Source organism: Pteronotus mesoamericanus, unplaced genomic scaffold (genome assembly GCF_021234165.1).
Source record: "Pteronotus mesoamericanus isolate MK-2021 breed Mesoamerican mustached bat unplaced genomic scaffold, CSHL_Meso_final contig_55, whole genome shotgun sequence".
Lineage (NCBI taxonomy): Eukaryota > Metazoa > Chordata > Mammalia > Chiroptera > Mormoopidae > Pteronotus > Pteronotus mesoamericanus.
Window position 1 is genome coordinate 9,349,026 of NW_026555198.1, and position 18,625 is coordinate 9,367,650.

The 18,625-nt window shown below is 36.2% G+C and overlaps 1 protein-coding gene across 2 annotated transcripts in view; it reads left to right on the top strand.

The window, feature by feature from the left end:
• PHKA1 (phosphorylase kinase regulatory subunit alpha 1) overlaps nt 1–18,625 on the top strand; it is a 136,862-nt gene that overhangs the window by 15,476 nt on the left and 102,761 nt on the right. For both annotated transcript variants that reach the window (XM_054579583.1, XM_054579584.1), the window contains 3 exons: nt 217–299; nt 5,095–5,175; nt 17,746–17,844. In XM_054579583.1, the coding sequence (XP_054435558.1) occupies nt 217–299; nt 5,095–5,175; nt 17,746–17,844 (263 nt within the window). The remainder of the gene's footprint in view (nt 1–216; nt 300–5,094; nt 5,176–17,745; nt 17,845–18,625) is intronic.

Genomic DNA, 18,625 nt, shown 5'->3' on the forward strand with positions numbered 1-18,625 from the left:
AATTCTTCCATGTTGCTGGTATCTCACTTAGTTGAAGACTAGCCTAAGACTGATTTGTGATTTTTTTTATGGTTCTTAATCGAAGTACCTCCTGTTATTCCTAAACAGAAGTAAGATTACCTGGGAATGGTGGGGTCATTTTGTCACTGTGGCTGCCTTTAAAGCCTATAGTAATCATTGACCAGCTTTATGTCTTTATTCTTTTTTTTTTCTCAGGACTTCATATCATCCACAGCCTAGATGAAGTCAATTTCATACAGAACCTTGTGTTTTACATTGAATCTGCATATAAAACTGCTGTAAGTACTCATTTGGTAATGTATTTTAAACATGGTGTTTTTAAAATTCTAGACAACCCATTTTTTTGTTTTAATGCTTCCCTTTATAGTGAACTAATCTATAAGGCTTCTGGCGAAAATTGAACTAATATATAAAGCTTATTTCTTTGCTAAGCTCTGTCATCCTCTGTTTACCTTCTTCCCAAGGGAGTTACAGAGGCAAGAGAGTCAAGATGTTATGTTTTCATTTCTTTCAAACTGTATAATATCTGATGGTATGTATTTGACAATCTGGGGCTAAATTGTAGTCTTATTTTAATGGCTTACCATCTTAAACAGGAGCAAGATGGCTAGAGAGTAGAATGGGTTAGTTAACTACTTAGAAATAACATTAAGTCATGTAAGTAACATTATCTGTAGACATTGATTCAGTATCTACTATATAAACTACTTACTTTTTCTTATAACTACTATATGAGGTAAATTTATATTAAATCATAAAATATTTAACACCTTCTCTCTTAGGGATCACTGTTCTGCATTGCATGATGTTCATTGTGTTGAAAATGGATATGTCATAAATAGTCCAGTTTTTTTTAACTTAACTATTTTGTTTGTTTAGGTTTTTTTTAGTTGTTTTAGATGGGAAGGTAAATTAGGAACCTGTCACTCCATATTTGCCAGAGAGTTAAATCTAACATAGACATATTTTATGCAAGCAGACATTATTTGTTAACTGATCACTTTGCCTTCTGATACCATAGGCCTAATGTGGTCCAAGGTGCAAGTCAGGGCTCTCTGACCTCTCCACTGCAGCTAAGGTTTGCAGCAGTAGAATAAATGATATTTGTGACTTCTGATGATCTAATCTTTGCTGCACAAACTAGGGTAGAACTGAGTTTGGGGGCAGGCGAGGCTAGCCATGGGATAAATATGGCTGACCTTTCTACCTTTAACTCAGACATTTGACATGAAAAATAATGTAAGGTACATTCAGAAATAAATGTAAGGTGTGTGAGGTATATATGTGTGTGTGTACATGTGTTTGCATGCACCTGCATGTGTGCTCGTAGATATTTTCAAGTTCTATTCAGTGAGAGGACCTAGAAACAATGACACCACAGTGACAATGAGCACCACTGATCAAGTCTAGGATTGCAACTATCATTCTGTAATAAAAGAAAGCAGGATTCCTTAGAGGGGTGTTTGATTCCTGGACTGGTATAGGGAAAATAAAAACTGAGACTGGAGTATCATGTAGTGACAAAAGTGAGGAAGTGTTCAAAATAGAATGGGGGAGGTCAAACCTGGAAAGACTTCCTAAGGCCAAATCTGAAAGAATTTGAGCAACAAAATAAATAATAACATTTTGTTACAACCCAGAGAATAACCTAAATATCCATAAGTTTGTATTGATATAAACAACTGAATAAGTAAATGGGGGAGAAAGGACAGCTCTCCCTTAGTGAAGAATGGCCATTAATGACTACAGAGGTAATAAAAGAACTAGAAAATTGCCATGGAAACACCAGTAATAATTGTTGCAGGCAAGAATCACATGAATGGATGGTGTCAACTGATGGTCAATGGCACCGATTCAACACCAACAGGAATCCCAAATTTGGGGTGCAATGAAGAAACTTTATTCAGTGCAAAACAGCACTTGTGATACAACATGAGTACGAAAAAGCACAGTATGAAAACAATACAACTGTGAGGCAGCACTGGCACAGCTCCCTCTCTGGCCAGACAACTCTGTTCCGCTCCTTGCCTCTGCTTTGTACTGCACTGCTCTGCTCCACCCTGCGTTGGTCTGCTCCTGTCTGTGTCAGTCTGCTCTAGCCTGCTTTGGTCTCCTGCAAGACATCTTCAGTGTTTTAGCTCAGCTAGGAAAACAGTCTTCAGTCTTTGAAAGAGAAAGTGTGCTCCCAGAGCCAGAGGGGAACTGGCTTATATGGACAGAAGTCCCTGTCCTTGGTCCCTAATTGATCTGTCCTCATGCAAATGAGGACTCCAAATCCTCAAAGTTTGGTTGGTCTGAAAGGCATTGTCCTGATTGGTCAGAATAGAACTCCTATGGTTGGTCAGAGCAGTGCAGCTGATTGGATAGGGAGAGCCTCAATCCTATTGGTTAAAATGAGATTCCAGGAACTCCTTTATAAGGGCTGACTCAGATGGCAGAAACACAGTGCAGGGCAGGCAGTTCAGTGCAGGCTTGTCCCAAAGTGCAGTTTGAATGAGAGGCCCCTGTGTAGAAATGGCTACTAAGCTCTGGGTTTGTTTGGTTTTTTTTTTTTAATTTGAGCCCAGTTAGCCACCAGGAGCCCTTCTCAGTAGGTGTCTCCTTTCTCAGGGTTTAAAATACTATATTAGTGGGTGGGTGTTGGAAGAGAAACAAGATATTTGTAGTCACAAAGTGTCTCAAGATATTTATTAATTACAAGGGGGAAAATGGTAACAGTAGAATGGAGTAACCTTGAAGACACCACCTTAACCAAGTGATGAAGGTTAACATCACCAGGGATAAAACAAAACAACATTGTGTGCCTCCTGATATGATGCACTGAGAAGGGCACCACACAATGTCTGTAGTATTCTTGCCAAAAATGCATAACCTCAGTCTAAGCAAGAGAAGATATGAGGCAAATCCAAATTGAGGGAAATCTATAAAATATTTGACCATTATTCCCTAATCTTCAAAAAGTGTCAAGGTTATGAAAGACAAGACTGGAGGAACTGTAACTTATTTGGAAGAGACTAAGGAGGCATGACAAATGTAGAATGGTATTCTGGCTTGGATCCTGGAATATAAAAGAAGTATTAGCGGAAAAAATGGTAAAATCCTAATAAAGGCCCTGACTAGTGTGGCTCAGTGGATTGAGGGCCAGCCTGAGAACCAGAAAGGTCACCTATTTGATTCTCAGTGCAGGGCACGTGCCTGGGTTGCAGGCCACGTCCCCAGTAGGGCACGTGAGAGGCAACCACACATTAATGTTTCTCTCCCTCTCTTTCTCCCTCCCTTCCCCTCTCTAAAAATAAATGTAAAAAAATGATAACAGCCAACACAACAATAGCTGTCCAGTGTGAATGAATAAAAAAATTTAAAAAATCCTAATAAAGTCCCTAATTTGGTTACTAGTATTGTTCTGATGTTAATTTCTTAACTTTGACAGTTGTACTATGTCAGGTGTTAACATTAAGGAAAGCTGAGTGACAGGGGAATGGGAACTCACTTTACTATCTTTGTAACCTCTCTGGAAGCCTAAAGTTATTCAAAATTAAAAAGTTTATTAAAAGTAATTTTAACTATTATCCTTATATTATCAAGGGGCCATATAGAGTTATGGTTAAGAATATAGGCTTTTGAGTGAGAGTACTTGGCCTCTAATCCTAGGTCTGTCACTTACTAGCTGTGTGTCCTTGGGTGAGTCACTTAGCCTCCCTTTGCACCTCAGTTTTGTCATCTATAAAATGTAATGATTAAGGAAGATAGTAGTGTAAAGTACACAGGTTAGTGCATGGTACATTGTCAATGTCAATATGGAGTAAAATTAGAATGGATATTTAAGGTAAAATACCAGGGTGTGGTTTAGGCTCCATTTCCTAGACCCCTTGAGTATCAGCTTTGATGGAAAAATTTGGTAAGTACCTAGAGGTACTGCTTAGAACTATGTAACTACATAGCTCTGTGTAGGAATTAGCTATTTTTGTTGATAATGATGATTGATGAGAGATTCTGGCTAAGAGCATATTTTTCTCACCATGATCATTAGCCTGACCCTTTGAGTAAAAGTTTTCCCATTCAAACTATTATAAACTCTAAAAAACATGAGCCATTTTAAACCACAGGGATTAATGACAGAGAATTTGTTTTTATCCTATTTTGATTCATAACACACTTTTTACTGTAACCAATTCATGTAATTTTCATATTAATCTAAGACTCAGATATTCCAGGTTGGAAACAAGTTTTATGAATCCTATTTTTAAAAGTTTAATTTTTTTTTTACTTAATTACTGCCTGTTCTTTGAGTAACTTTCAGCCAATTTCCTGAATATTTTCTGGCTAGAAAAGTAATAAAAGAATTTTAATGTGTAGGGAGCTGGGCATATTTCCCTGCTATAATCCACTCTAATCTAGTTGATTGACACTGGAGTGCTTAACCTGTAATAAAAACAGGAGGTAGCTCTACTCCACAACGTCAAAGTTTAGTATTTGATGCTGGTATTCTCTGGCAGTGAGAGGTCTGCTGATTAAAGTTGGGGAGGACAGAAAGAGAGTAGTATCTATTTGCTAATTTGGAATTTTATTTGGCTGGAAAGTGTGGGGGGAAGAAGGGAGAGCAGTAAGCACTGATATTGGGCCAAGGATTACAAGCAAAATTTTTGATGAAACATTATCTAAATAATTTCCTATGGAGAAGTAATTCTAACTCTAAAACAAAATGCTGGGGAATAAATATATTAAAGTAAGGAAGCAGAGCAGGCAGCATGTGAGTGAAAGGGCCTCAGAAGGAAACAACATGTTTGAATTTGAAACTGGCCGGGGAAATTTAGAAGGCCTAATCAGTCTTTAACTACAGTTAAACTGTCCAAGAGTCCTACAACTTCTTGGAGTGCCTCCTAGAATTTAAAATTATTGGGGAAATATCTATGAGGGCAACCCAACTCATTGGCATATCCTTAATAAGTATTGTGGGTACACATAAGCATGGCAAGTTAGCTATTACGTATGCCTTTTATTTAATGGTAGTGCATCTAGTAAGCATTTAGTAGTGATGATTTTTCTAATGGAATGTTGGTTATTTTATGCCAGGACTTTGGTATATGGGAACGTGGAGACAAGACCAACCAAGGGATCTCAGAATTGAATGCCAGTTCAGTTGGAATGGCAAAGGTAATTTTTCTTGCTTTGTTTGTCCCAGGTATGAGGGAAGGAAGTCTGGTACGTCTCTGCCATAGATAAAGGCTTAATGTGAATATAGACCATTGTCAAACTAATTATTCTTTTAAACCACAGGCAAAATTCAGATTTTCCCATAGAACTATGAACATATAGGTGAAAACTTCTTTCATAAGCTCCTGATTTATATATCCAGACTGGTTTTGTAGCATATCTCTACTTACATATCCCACAAGAAACTCAGAACATATCTTAAACTAAACTCATCATCTGTACTATTACAAAACAAAAGGAGATCTTTGGTCCTTCCGCATACCATTTGACAAAGCTTGATATCAGGAAACCATTTCTCAATCCTCCACCACCCATACTCTCCTGCAACCCCCATGTCATTATCATCATCATTACCTTTCCACTTGGCTTTATCTTTTCTTTCCCACTGCTACTGCCTCAATTACAGCTCCTATGTTTGGAAAAAGCAAGAAAGCATAGAATAGAATAACAAGAATCGGATCAAAATATATCATAATGATAAATATGCATGACTTAATTTGTTTCTCCTAACAAAAGGCAAAAACACAGATTGATTTAAAAAAAGGAAAAAGTAAGTTCAATCTATATTACCTATAAGAACTCTAATATAACAATTTGATACAGAAATATTAAGAATAGAAAGATCGGCAAAGTCTGGCCAACATAAACAGAAAAGAACATGGTGACTGTGTATGTAAACATCAAATGGAATAGAATTCAAAGAAAAAAATGTATTATATGGAACAAAGAGGACAAAGAAGGTCAATATAGAATTTTAAAAGGCACAGCCTAGCCCTGGCTGGTGTGGCTTAGTGGGCTGAGGGCTGGCCTGTGAACCAAAAGGTCGCCAGTTTGATTCCTAGTCAGGGCATATGCCTGGGTTGTGGGCCAGGTCCCCAGTAGGGGGTGCGCGAGAGGCAACCACACATTGATGTTTCTCTCCCTCTCTTTCTCCCTCCCTGCCCCTTTCTCTAAAGATAAATGAATAAAATCTTTAAAAAATTTTATTAAAACAAACAAACAAACAAAAGGCACAGCCTAAAATGAGAAAGCCTCACCTGGTATGTAGTTTCAATTAATACAAAACAAAATATATTTTAAATACAAGTCAAAATAGAAGCAGTTATAAGGGGATAATTTAACAAAAAACATTGCCAGCCATGACAGATGAAATAAACCAAAAGTAACATCACAGGAAATTTCAACTGTATAATTAATGTGGTTGAATTAGTAAGTATATATGGAACTTTGTACCTACAAATATTTATCCCCTGGGTAAACTTTTTCGTTTAATGTATTTTTATTACCAAAGTGGTACAGATAATTGAGCTTATTTTAAAAAATCTTACTATATTTCTATGTAACCTGATTTTTTTTAAATCCTCAACTGAGGATGTGCTTGTTGATTTTTTTAGACAAGGGAAGGGAGGAAGAGAGAGAGAAACATCGATGTGAGAGAGAAACATCAATCAGTTGCCTCTCATACATTCCCAGACCAGGGACCAAACCTGCAACCCAGGGACATACCATGACTGGGAATTGAACCCATGACCTTTTGGTTTATGGGACACCAACCAAGCCACACTGGCCATCAGTGCATAACCTGATTTTTTAAACTCAACAATCTTATATTTCACTGAACAACATAGTCAACATCCTTCTGTGTAATTTTGTACCAATAATCTAGCTCATTCTTCTCAGTTGCTGACAGTATTTAATAATGCCCCTATTGATGGAATAGCCTCAATTTTTTACTATTCCAAATAATGCTTTAGTGAGAATCCTCATATGTATATCCTAGTGAAGTTGCACAGATACTTTTGTAGCATATAATCTTAAAAGTACAACCACTGGGTTACGGGATATACATGTTAAAATTGCCCTCCAAAATAATTTCCACCTGTTTATACTTTCCCCATCCATATATGATGCATCTATGCCATTATGTGCTATATGTTCATTTTCCTCAAATCCTCACTAACTGGATACTTTGGAATAATTTGACTTAAAACAATTTTAACCAGTGAAACTTTTTTCTACTTTCTATTTTGAAATTATTTTAGATTTAGAAAAAAGTTACAAGCATTGTGCAAAGAATTCCTATAAATTCTTCATCCAAGTTCTCCACTTGTTAACATTTGTTTTATCTTTCTATTTACATATATATACACACATGTTATTTTTTTCAGAACTAGTTGAGGATAAATTGCAGATGTGTTGTTCCATTTCTTCTAAATACTTAAGCGTGAATTACCTCGAAGACTCTTCCATAACCATGGTACAATCATCAAAATCAGGAAATGAACACTGGCATTATACTACCACAGAATCCACAGACCCTATTAAAAGTTCTTTAGTTGTTCCAATAATGTCATTTATGGCAAAAAAACAAAAAAAACAAAACCCTGAAATCTACGGTCCAATCCAAGATAACATGTTACATTTAGTTTTAATGTCTCTTAGGCTTCTTTTTTTAATTTTAAATTAATTAATTTATTTTTTCAACTACATTTGTCTCTGCCTTCCCCCCACCTCTTTCCCTTGCCCCCTCACTCTTTTCCTCCCTCAGCTCTTCCCCTGTGGTTTTGTCCATGAGTCCTTGCTATATGTTCTTTGACTTTCCCCTTCCCTTCCTTTTCCCCCGCCCCCCCCCACCTCCTTCCCTCTTGTCTCCGTTGGTTTCTTTTCCTTTCAGTGTTGCTGGTCTTATTTTCCTTGCATCTTTGTTTTGTTGGTTAGGTTCCGCTTATAGGTGAGATCATATGGTATTTGTCTTTCGCCCCCTGGCTTATTTCGCTCAGCATAATGCTCTCCAGTTCCATCCATGCTGTCACGAACTTTAGTAGTTCTTTTTTTCTTTCTGCTGCTTAGGCTTCTTTAATCTCCAGACCTGTTTACTTTTTATGACATTGACATTTTTTAAGAGTACAGCCCCTCAGTTTGAATTTGTGTGCTATTCCCTCATGATTTGATTAAATTTATGCATTTTTAGTAAGAATACCACAGAGATGATCCTGTGCCCTCAGTATATGATCAGGAAATACGATAAAGATTTGTCCCATTACTGTTGATGTTAATTTTAATGACTTAATTAACGTGGTGTCTGCTGCATTTCTCCACTGTAAATTTGTTACTTTTCCCCTTGTAAGTAGTAAGTACTTTGTATCAAGCCAAGTTCTGATTACCCTTTAGGTCTCAGTTTAGGCATCATTTCTCCAGGGAAGCTTCCGAGAACTTCCCACTATCCTAAAGACTAAGTCAATTCTGTCTCTTAATGGAAGAACTACAAATAACTAATAAATACTTGAAATAATGTTAGTAAATTAATGCAACAGACACCATTTTTTCTACCAAATTAGGAAAAATTTGTAAGATAATACATTGCATTAAAGAAAGCGCTATTATGCACTGCTGGTGATAGTTATACAGCATGGGGCAAAAGTAGATTTATAGTTTTAAGTACATGAAACAGAGTTTATTCCTGTATTATTTATTTATTATTGCATTATTTTCCATACAAACAACTGTAAGCCTACTTTTGCCCCACCGTGTATTGGTACAACTTGCAAGAAAAACAATTTAGCATTATGTCTTAAAAATTGTTCATACCCTTGACATAGTGATTCTATCTCAGGGAATTAATTCTTAGAAAAATAAATCAAAATGAAAATGAAAAATTATTCTGTTAGCTTAACAACATGTAAGAGTCTACTATATGCCATGCTGTGTGCAACACATTGGTGAAAACACAGTACCTGACCTTGAGGAATTTATAATTTTAGCAAGAGATGCTTATCAAAGCTCTGTTTCTAATAACACACAATTAAAGGCAACCAGAATTTTGAATAATTGGTATATGGTTAAGTAAACTTTATCACAGCCATATGAGAGAATATTGTGTTGAAATAAGCAGTTTTAGAACATGGAGAAATACTTATGGTCTAGTATCCTAACCAAATTTTATGCCAAAAGTTATCTCAACTGTAGACAAATATACATTAAAAAACTAACCGGAAAAATGTTGAAATGTTAACAGTGATTATTATGGGTAATTTTTGCCACCTTTATTCTAGATCTTATATTTTTGTAATCGGAAAAGCAAGAAATTAAGCAGATTTTATTTTTAAAGCCTGATGCTTGATTTGATAATGCTATAACATTCCTCTTTTAAAGTTCTTTTATCTTGTTTTTATTAAATTTATTGGAATAACATTAGTTAATAACATTATACAAGTTTCAGGTTCACAACTTTATAATAAGACATCTGTATATGCAATGGTGTGCTCACCTCCCAAAGTCTAGTCTCCATCCTTCACCATGTAATTAACCCCCTTTATCCGCTTGGTCTTCCTCGATCCCTCTTCCCTTCTGTAAACATTTTGTTGTCTGTATCTATGAGTTTGCTTTCTTCTTTGTTTGTTGCTTATTTTTTAACATCCAACCTATGAATGAAGCCATATGGTTCTTGTCCTCTTCCTTCTGCCTTATTTTAGCATGATACTCTCCAGATAAACCGATGTTGTCATAAATGGCAATATTTCATTTTTTATGGCTGAATACTATTTGATTATATATGTGTACCACGTTTTCCTTTTCCAATCATCCATCAAAGACACTTTGGTTGTTTCTATGTCTTGGCTATTGAATAAGATGCTGCAATGGACATAAGGATATGTATATCTTTACAAATAAATGTTTTCATATTTTTCAGGTAGATACCCAGAAGAGGGATTGCAGAGTCATATGGTAGTTCTATTCTTAATTTTTAAGAGGAACCTCCATAATGTTCTATACTGGCTATACCAATTTACATTTTCACCAGCAGTATATAAGGATTATCTTTTCTCCCCATCCTCTCCAATACTTACTGTTTGTTGACTTATCGTTGGTAGCCATTCTGGCAGGTGTGAGGTGATGATTTCTTATTGTGGTTTTAATTTGCATCTCTCTGATGATTAGTGATGTTGAGCAATTTTTCCATATGTATATTGGCCATCTGTATGTCCTCTTTTGAGAGGTGTCTATTCAGGTTTTTTGCCATTTTTTGATTGGGTTTTTTGTCTTCCTGGGATTGAGTTGTGTAAATTCTTTATATAATTCATAAATTAACCCACTTATCCAATGTATCATAGACAAATAGGTCCTCCCATACAGTAGATACCCTTTTTATTTTGTTGATGGTTTCTTTTGTTGTGCAGAAGCTTTTTAGTCTGATGTAGTCCCATTTGTTTATTTTTCCTTTGTTCTCTTGCCCTAGGAGATACATCAGCTAAATATTGGTATGTGAGATGTCTGAGATTTCACTGCCTGTGTTTTCTTCTAGGATTTGTATGGATTCAAGTCTAACATTTAAGTCTTTAATCTATTTTGAGTTTATTCTTGTGTATGGTGTAAGTTGTTGGTCTGTCTTCAGTTTTCTGCATATACCAGTCCAATTTTCCCAACACCATTTATTGGAGAGACTATATTTACTCTATCTTGCCTCCTTTGTCAAATATTAAATAACAATAAAGGAGTGGGTTGATTTCCAGCTCTCTGTTCTGTTCTGTTGATCTATATGCCTATTCTTATGCCAGTACCAGGCTGTTTTGGTTACAATGGCTTTGTAGTATAGTTTGATATCAGGTATTGTGATCCTTTCGACTTTGTCCTTTTTTTTCTCAAGATTGCTGAGGCTATTTGGGGCCTTTTTTTTGGTTCCATATAAATTTTTGGAATATTTCTTCTAGCTCTGTAAAATATGCTATTAGTATTTTAATAGGCATTTCTTTGAATCTATAGATTGTTCAGGTAGTATGGAAATTTTAATGATATTAATGCTTCCAATCCGTGAACATGGTATATGCTTCCACTTGTGTGTGTCTTCTGCTATTTTTTTTTCTTCAATGTCCTATACTTTTTTGAGTACAGGTCTTTACCTCCTTGGTTAAGTTTGTTCCTAGGTATTGCTTTTTTGTTGCAATGGTAAAGGGAATTGTTTTCTTAGTTTCTCTTTCTGATAGTTTATTATGAGTGAATAGAAATGCCATCAATTTCTGAATATTAATTTTGTGTCCTGCTACTTTGCCAATTTCATTTATTAAATCTTGTAGTTTTTTAGTGGATTCTTTAGGGTTTTCTATGTACAATATCATGTCATCTGCAAATAATGACAATTTTACTTCCTTCTTTCCAATGTGGATGCCATTTATTTCATCTTCTTTTCTGATTTCTGTGGCAAGAACTTCCAGTACTATGTTGAATAAGTGTGGTGAAAGCAAATATTCCTGTCTTGTTCCTGATCTTAAGGAACACAGTTTTAGTTTTTGTCTGTGGAGTATGATATTGGCTGTAGGTTTTTCATATCTGGCTTTTATTATGTTGAGGTATGATCTCTCTATTTCTACTTTGCTGAGAGTTTTTATCATAGATGGTTGCTGGATTTTATTTTTCTGCATGTTTTGATGTGATCATGTATCACATTTATTGATTTGCTAATAATGTACTAACCTTGCATCCCTGGAATAAATCCCACTTGGTCATGGTGTATGATCTTTTAAATGTATTGCTGGATCCAATTGGCTAATATTTTGTGGAGGTTCTTAGAATGTATGTTCACCAAGGATATTGGCCTATAATTTTTTTCTTTGTAGTGTCTTTATATGGTTTTGGAATTAGAATAATGCTGGCTTTGTAAAAAGAGCTTGGAAGTCTTCCCTCCTCTAGAATTTTTTGGAGTAGTTTAAGGAGGATAGGTGTTAGTTCCTAATTGAATGTTTGGTATAATTTCCTTGTGAAGCCATCCAGTTCAGGAATGCTGTTTTCTGGGAGTTTTTTGATTACTGCTTTAATTTCATTAGTTGTAATCAGTCTATTCAAGTTTTCTGATTCTTCCTGATTGAGTTTTTGAAAGTTATATATTTCTAGGAATTGGTCCATTTTGCCGAATTTGTCCAATTTGTTGGCATATAGTTGTTAATAGTATTTTTCTTTTACAATCCTTTGTATGTATGTGACATCCATTGCTACTTTGCCTCTTTCATTTCTGATTTTATTTATTTTGGTCCTCTTTGTTTTTTGATGAGGCTGTCTAAAGATTCATCAATCTTGTTTATATTTTCAAGGAACTAGCTCTTGGTTTCATTGCTCTTTTGTATTGTTTTTTTCCTCTATGTCATTTATTTACACTCTCATCTTTATTATTTTCTTTTTTCTACTTAGCTTTTCTTGTTCTTCTTCAAATTATTTTAGGTGTAGGGTTAGAGTGTTTATTTGAGATGTTTCATGCTTTTTGAGGTAGGCCTATAATGCTATGAACTTCCCTCCCAGGACCACTTTTACTGTGTCCTATAAATTTTGGATTTCTGAGTCTTTATTTTCATTCTTTTCCAGGTAATTTTTTATTTCTTCTTGATATATTTGGTAACCCATTCAGTGTTTAATAACATGCTGTTTAGCCCCCATGTGTTTAAATGTTTTGAGTTTCTTATTGTAGTTGATTTCCAGTTTTATGCCATTGTGATCCAAGAGGATGCTTGATATGATTTCAATCCTCTTGAATTTTTTCTCAATTATTTTGTGTCCTAACATGTGGTCTCTTTTTGAGAATGATTCGTGTGCACTTGAGAAAAATGTATATTCTGTCGCTTTGGGATGAAATGTTCTGTGAATATCAATTAAATCTATCTGATCTAATGTTTCATTTAAGGTCACTGTTTCCTTGATTTTCTGTCTGGAAGATCTATCCGTTGATGTCAGTGGGGTGTTAAAGTCTCCTACTATGATTGTATTGTTGTCAGTATCTCCCTTAATGTTCACTAAGAGTTTTTTAAAATATATATTTAGGTGGTTCTATAGTAGGTACATATATGTTTACCAGGATTATATCTTCTTGTTGGATTGATTCCTTTGGTATTATGTAGTGACCTTCTTTGTCTCTCGTTGTGGCCTTTGTTCTGAAGATGATTTTGTCAGATATAATTATTGTCACCCATTTTTTTTGTTTGTTTCGTTTTGCATGGAATATTTTTTTCCATCCCTTCACTTTTAGCCTGTGTGAATCTTTTGTTCTGAGGTGAGTCTCATGTATACATCTTTTCTTACCCATTTAGTTACTCTGTGTCTTTTGATTGGAGCATTTAATCCATTTACATTTAAGATTTTTATTGATAGGCACTTATTTATTGTCATTTTATTATTTATGCCTATGTTTCTTCCTCTCTCCATTTCTTCTTCTTACAGCAGTCCCTTTAACATTTTTTGCAATGCTAGTTTGGTAGTAATGAACTCCTTTAGCTTTTTTTAAAATTTTGTCTGAGAAGCTCTTTATTTCACTTTCAGTTTTAAATGATAGTATTGCTGGGTGGAGAAATCTTGGTTTCAGATCCTTGCTTTTCATTACTTTGAATACATCTTGCCATTTCCTTCTGGCCTATAGTGTTTCTGTTGAGAAATCAGCTGACAGCCTTATGGGAACTCCCTTGTAGATAACTACTGCCTCTCTCTTTGTGACTTTTAGATTCTCTTTTTGTCTTTAACTATTGTCATTGTAACTATGACATGTCTTGGTGTGGGTCTCCTTGAGTTCATCTTGTTTGGGACTCTCTGTGCTTCCAGAACTTGTGTGACTTTTTTATTCACCAGGTTAGGAAAGTTTTCTGTCATTATTTCTTCAAACAGATTCTCTATCCCTTACTCTCTTTCTTCTTCTTTTGGTACCCCTGTGATGTAGTGGTATTACATTTCATGTTGTCCCAAATATTCCTGAAACTATCCTCCTGCTTTTTAATTCTTTTTTCTTTTGCTGTTCTGTTTGAGTGATTTTTTCCTACCTTGTCTTTTAATCTGCTGATTCACTCCTTTGCTTCATCCATCCTACTGAATAGTCCCTCCAGTGTGTTATTTATTTCAGATATGTTATTCTTCATTTCCAACTGATTATTTTTTTTATAGTTTCTCTGTCCTTTTTCGTGCTGTTGAGCATTCTATAACCATTACTTTGAACTCTGTTTCTAATAAAATGTTCGCCTACATTTCATTTAGCTCTTTTTCTGGAGATTCCTCCTGTTTTTCATTTGGGACCTGTTTCTGTGTTTTCCCATTTTGGTTGTCTCTTTGTGTTTGTTTCTATGTATTAAGTCGAACTGCTATGACTTTCAGACTTTGTGGGGTGGTCTTCTGTAGTAGGTGCCCTGTGGGACACAGTGGTGCAGTCTCCTTGATCACCTGAGCTGGGTCTCTAGGAATGACCCTTATGTAGGTTATGTGGCCCTCTCCTGTTGTACTTGTTTCTTGATTGCTGTTGTCCCTTTCATGGGTGTGCTCCATCCTTAGGCTGGTTGAGGTTCAACCCCAACCACATCGTGCAAATTGTTGTACATGTGCTGACTGAAAAAAAAAAACAATGCAAAGCAAAACAAAACTGAAAACAAATAAACAAACCAACACTAACAACAAAGATAACAACAAAAAGAATCAGGAATGAAAGAAGTCACTAATACTATAACAAAAAAAATAACAAATTAAGTAAAAAAGAAAAAAGAATAATAAAAGACAAATAACAAAGAATTAGAGAAGGAAAAAAATTTGAAAGATATGAAAGGAAAAAAGGAAGATAAAAGAAAGAAAAATAATAACAAATAATAAATATATAGAGAAAAATATAGATTAAATAAAAATAAGGAAAACTGCCAAAAAGGATATAAAAATAGAATAAGAATAGGAAAAAGAGAATGAGAGATATGAAAGAAAAAAGGGAAGACAAGAAAAATTGAAATAGAAAGGAGAAAATAAAGATTAAAAAAGAAAAAAAGTGTGGTTTGCCTCACCAGATCATTGTGCTTGCTGTGATGACCCTCTCCATACGCTGTTAGTGAAGCCCAGTGAAGCCAGGTGAAGCCCGTTGGATCCCATTCTGGTGCCGTCTGAAGCTGGCCACTTGCTGTACTGGTCTTAGGACTCGCAAGTTCTCTGTTGCAAGCCAATGTCATATGCTGTCCCCACCTGGCCTTTGGCAAGCCTGCCAGGGTGGAGCTTCTAGTAGACCATCAGGTTGGGCCTCCAGAGCCCAGAGGTTGGATCTGCCTCCAATCTCATCCTTTGTCCCCTCTCTGAGCTGCTGTCCCTTCTTTCACAGAAATGCCCTCAGGGGAAGTAACCAAAACCTGGAAGGGGTGTTTCAAACAGCCTTGATGGTGGTGCTCACACTCTGTAGGAAGGGTAGGTGGGTACTTCCTCTTCTTCCCATGGCTGCGCAGGCTGAACTCGTTGGGGAGCTTGGATCTGATTCCCCATATTGCAGCTGCAGAGCTCAGAACATGCCCATCTGACTCCTGGGCAGAAGCCCACTTGAGGATCACACAAAAAAATCAGTCCTGCTTGGTACTCAAATCTCTGTGTACTCAGTGGCAACAGCAGGGCAGGGCCAAAACTCCCAATTTCACCTGGGCTTTGAACCAGCCAAATGTCCGACTCTTCTGCACCATCTAACCAAGCAGGGTGTAGCCAAAGTTTTAGCACAGTTCCCCTTTGCCTTGCAGCACACAGAAAGACACTGTACATGGGAGGAGGGTCGCCGCCTGATGTGGGTTAGAGTGGTCCTCTTCCTTAAGCCTCGCCATCCAGACTCTGACTTGCTCTCTGCCCAAAGTCCTTCCAGAGGACAGAGGGCCCTTCAAATTCACTGCTCTGTGTACCAAGAACATCCTTTCTGCAACCTTGAACTGCTGTGTGACCCCTTCAGCAGTCACAGATCAGGGAAAACTTCCGAAGCTAGTGTTGTAACAGTGGGCTCGCTCCTTCTCTGGGATGGTGCTCTCTGAGTCTCCCACCTGGATAGAATCCCCACTGCTCCTCACCTCCCAATGCTGCATGGGCTCCCCTTTATGTCTCTTGTTGTCCTGTAGTGGGGTCCTTACATGAAGCTGAGATCCCACCATCCCACGGGGAGGGAGCTCCTCTGCTAATGTATCCCTCTGATTCCCCTGTCACCATACCTGCATGAGGGTGCCTCACCCTCGTACTTGTCTCTTCTTCCTCTGTACTCCTGTTTCTAAAATTTTAGATCAGCTACACTTCTACTGGTTTTTCAAGTTGAATGCTCTGAAGTTTAGCTGCAGGTCCAGCCTGGATCTGGGAGCAAGCAGACTGAGCTGTCAGTTACTTTGCAGCCATCTTGGAATTCCCCCACCCATTTTTAATTGAATTGTTTTTTTGTTGTTGTTTTTCTTGACTTTTTATATATCTTGGATATTAACCTCTTATCAGATATGTGGTTGGCAATATTTTCTGCCATTCCATAGGTTGTCAGTTTATTTATTGTTCTTTTGCTATACAGAAGCTTTTTAGTTTGATGTAGTCCCAATTGTTGATTTTTGCCTTAGTTGCTTGTGTTTTTGGTGTCATCTAAAAAAAAATTGCAAAAACTAATGTAAAGGAATTTCTTCCCTGTGTTATCTTCTAGGAGTTTTAAGGTATCAGATCTTATGTTTAATACTTTTAAGTTAATTTTTTGTGAGTAGTATAAGATACGTATCAAATTTCATTGCTTTGCATGTGGTTATCCATTTTTCCCAACATCATTTGTTGATTAGTTGAAGACACTGTCCTTTCCCCACTGAGTTTTCTTCACTTCCTTGTCAAATATTAATTGACTGTAAATGCAAGGGTCCATTTCTGAGTTCTGTATTTTGTTCCGTTGGTCTATGTGTCTATTTTAATGCCTATACCATACTATGTTAATTACTATACTTTTATAGTATAACTTAAAATTGTGAAGTGTTAGGCTTTCAACTTTGTTATTCTTTCCCATAATTGCTTTGGATAGTTGAGGTACTTTGTGGTTTAATATAAATTTTAGGATCTCTCAACTCCTTGGCTAAATTTATTCTTAAGTATTTTATTGATTTTGATGCTATTGTGAATGGTATAGTTTTTTAAATTTCTTTTTCAGATGGTTTGTTGGTAGTATACAGACACAGCACTGATTTCTGTATGCTGATTTTATGTCCTTCAACTTCACTGTATTTGTTGATTAGGTTTTTGGCTAAGCCTTTAGGGTTTTCTGTATATAAGATAGTATCATCTGAAATAATGACAAGTTTACTTTCATTCTGATTTGGATTCCGTTTATTTCCTTGTCTTGGCCTGATTGCACTGCCTAGGGCTTCTAACACTATGTTGAGTAAGAGTGGTAAGAGTGGGCACCCTATTTTTGTTCCTGATCTTAGAGGAGGAGCTTTCAGTTCTCAGTGTTGAGTATAATGTTAGCTGTGTGTATGTCATATAGGGCCTTTATTATGTTGAGGTATGTTCTTTCTGCATTGAATCTGTTGAGGATGGCTATAACCTCCATCTTAATCATCTCTGGGACAATATGAGAGGAAAAGAACAATTCAAAGGCTTCTTGGAATAAAGAATGTTAATTGTATTTTATGTTCTGCTGAGCATATTTAAAATGACATTATGTACATTGGTATGATACTGAAGTACAGGTAGTAGAAATATATATCTTTCTAATGCTGACATTGACCGTCCCTTCCTTGCTCCTCACAGGCAGCCCTGGAAGCGTTAGATGAACTGAATCTGTTTGGTGTGAAAGGTGGGCCCCAATCAGTTATTCATGTCCTTGCTGATGAAGTGCAACACTGCCAGGTAAGACAATAATGGACCACATTATAGAAAATTTTATTCTAACCCAGATTCAGACTTAGTATGAACTTTAAAATAAAGAGACCTGATTGAGGACACATAATTTTATTTATTACCATGTGCCAAAAATGACTTATCAAACATCCTATACTGGGATAACCCTGATATAGAATTAGTAGTAACATAAGTCATAGTCCTGCTCTCTCACCCAGAGTTATGAAGGGATTCCATTATAGTATATGGAATTCTTCAGTGTTGTCATATCAAGTTTATGGACCCTGCTCCTGAGTATCTCCTTTTCTAGGAATAGCAGGAGAGCAAGGGATGATGGATTTTGAGTGTTCTTGATAATGGCTCTTAAACATCCTTTGTCCCAGTTTTAAATGTTTGGAATTTAGATTGTTTAAATGGTAACTGCATATCTTCAGTTTTGTTTCAGATTATTCTGTGTATTGAAAGATTAAGGTTCTTCTCATTGGCAAAATGATTTTTCTTCTCCAAACCCTGAGTAGACATGCATAATTTTATAGTGAATATGAATTCATCTTCTCATTGTAAAAACATAAGATTTCTTATGGAAAAGATAAATATAAAGGATATATGGGCTGAGCCTTCCATTTCCTACTTCTCAGCAGCTACATTTTCTCTTATCTTTATGCTCAATTGTTGCTAGTGGAATAACAGGATTGTGGGTGGGATAATGATGTTAAGAGTATTCTGTATCCATTAGCATCTGCTTAAAAATCAGGATTGGAAAACATTGAGAGCAGGACTGAAACAAGGG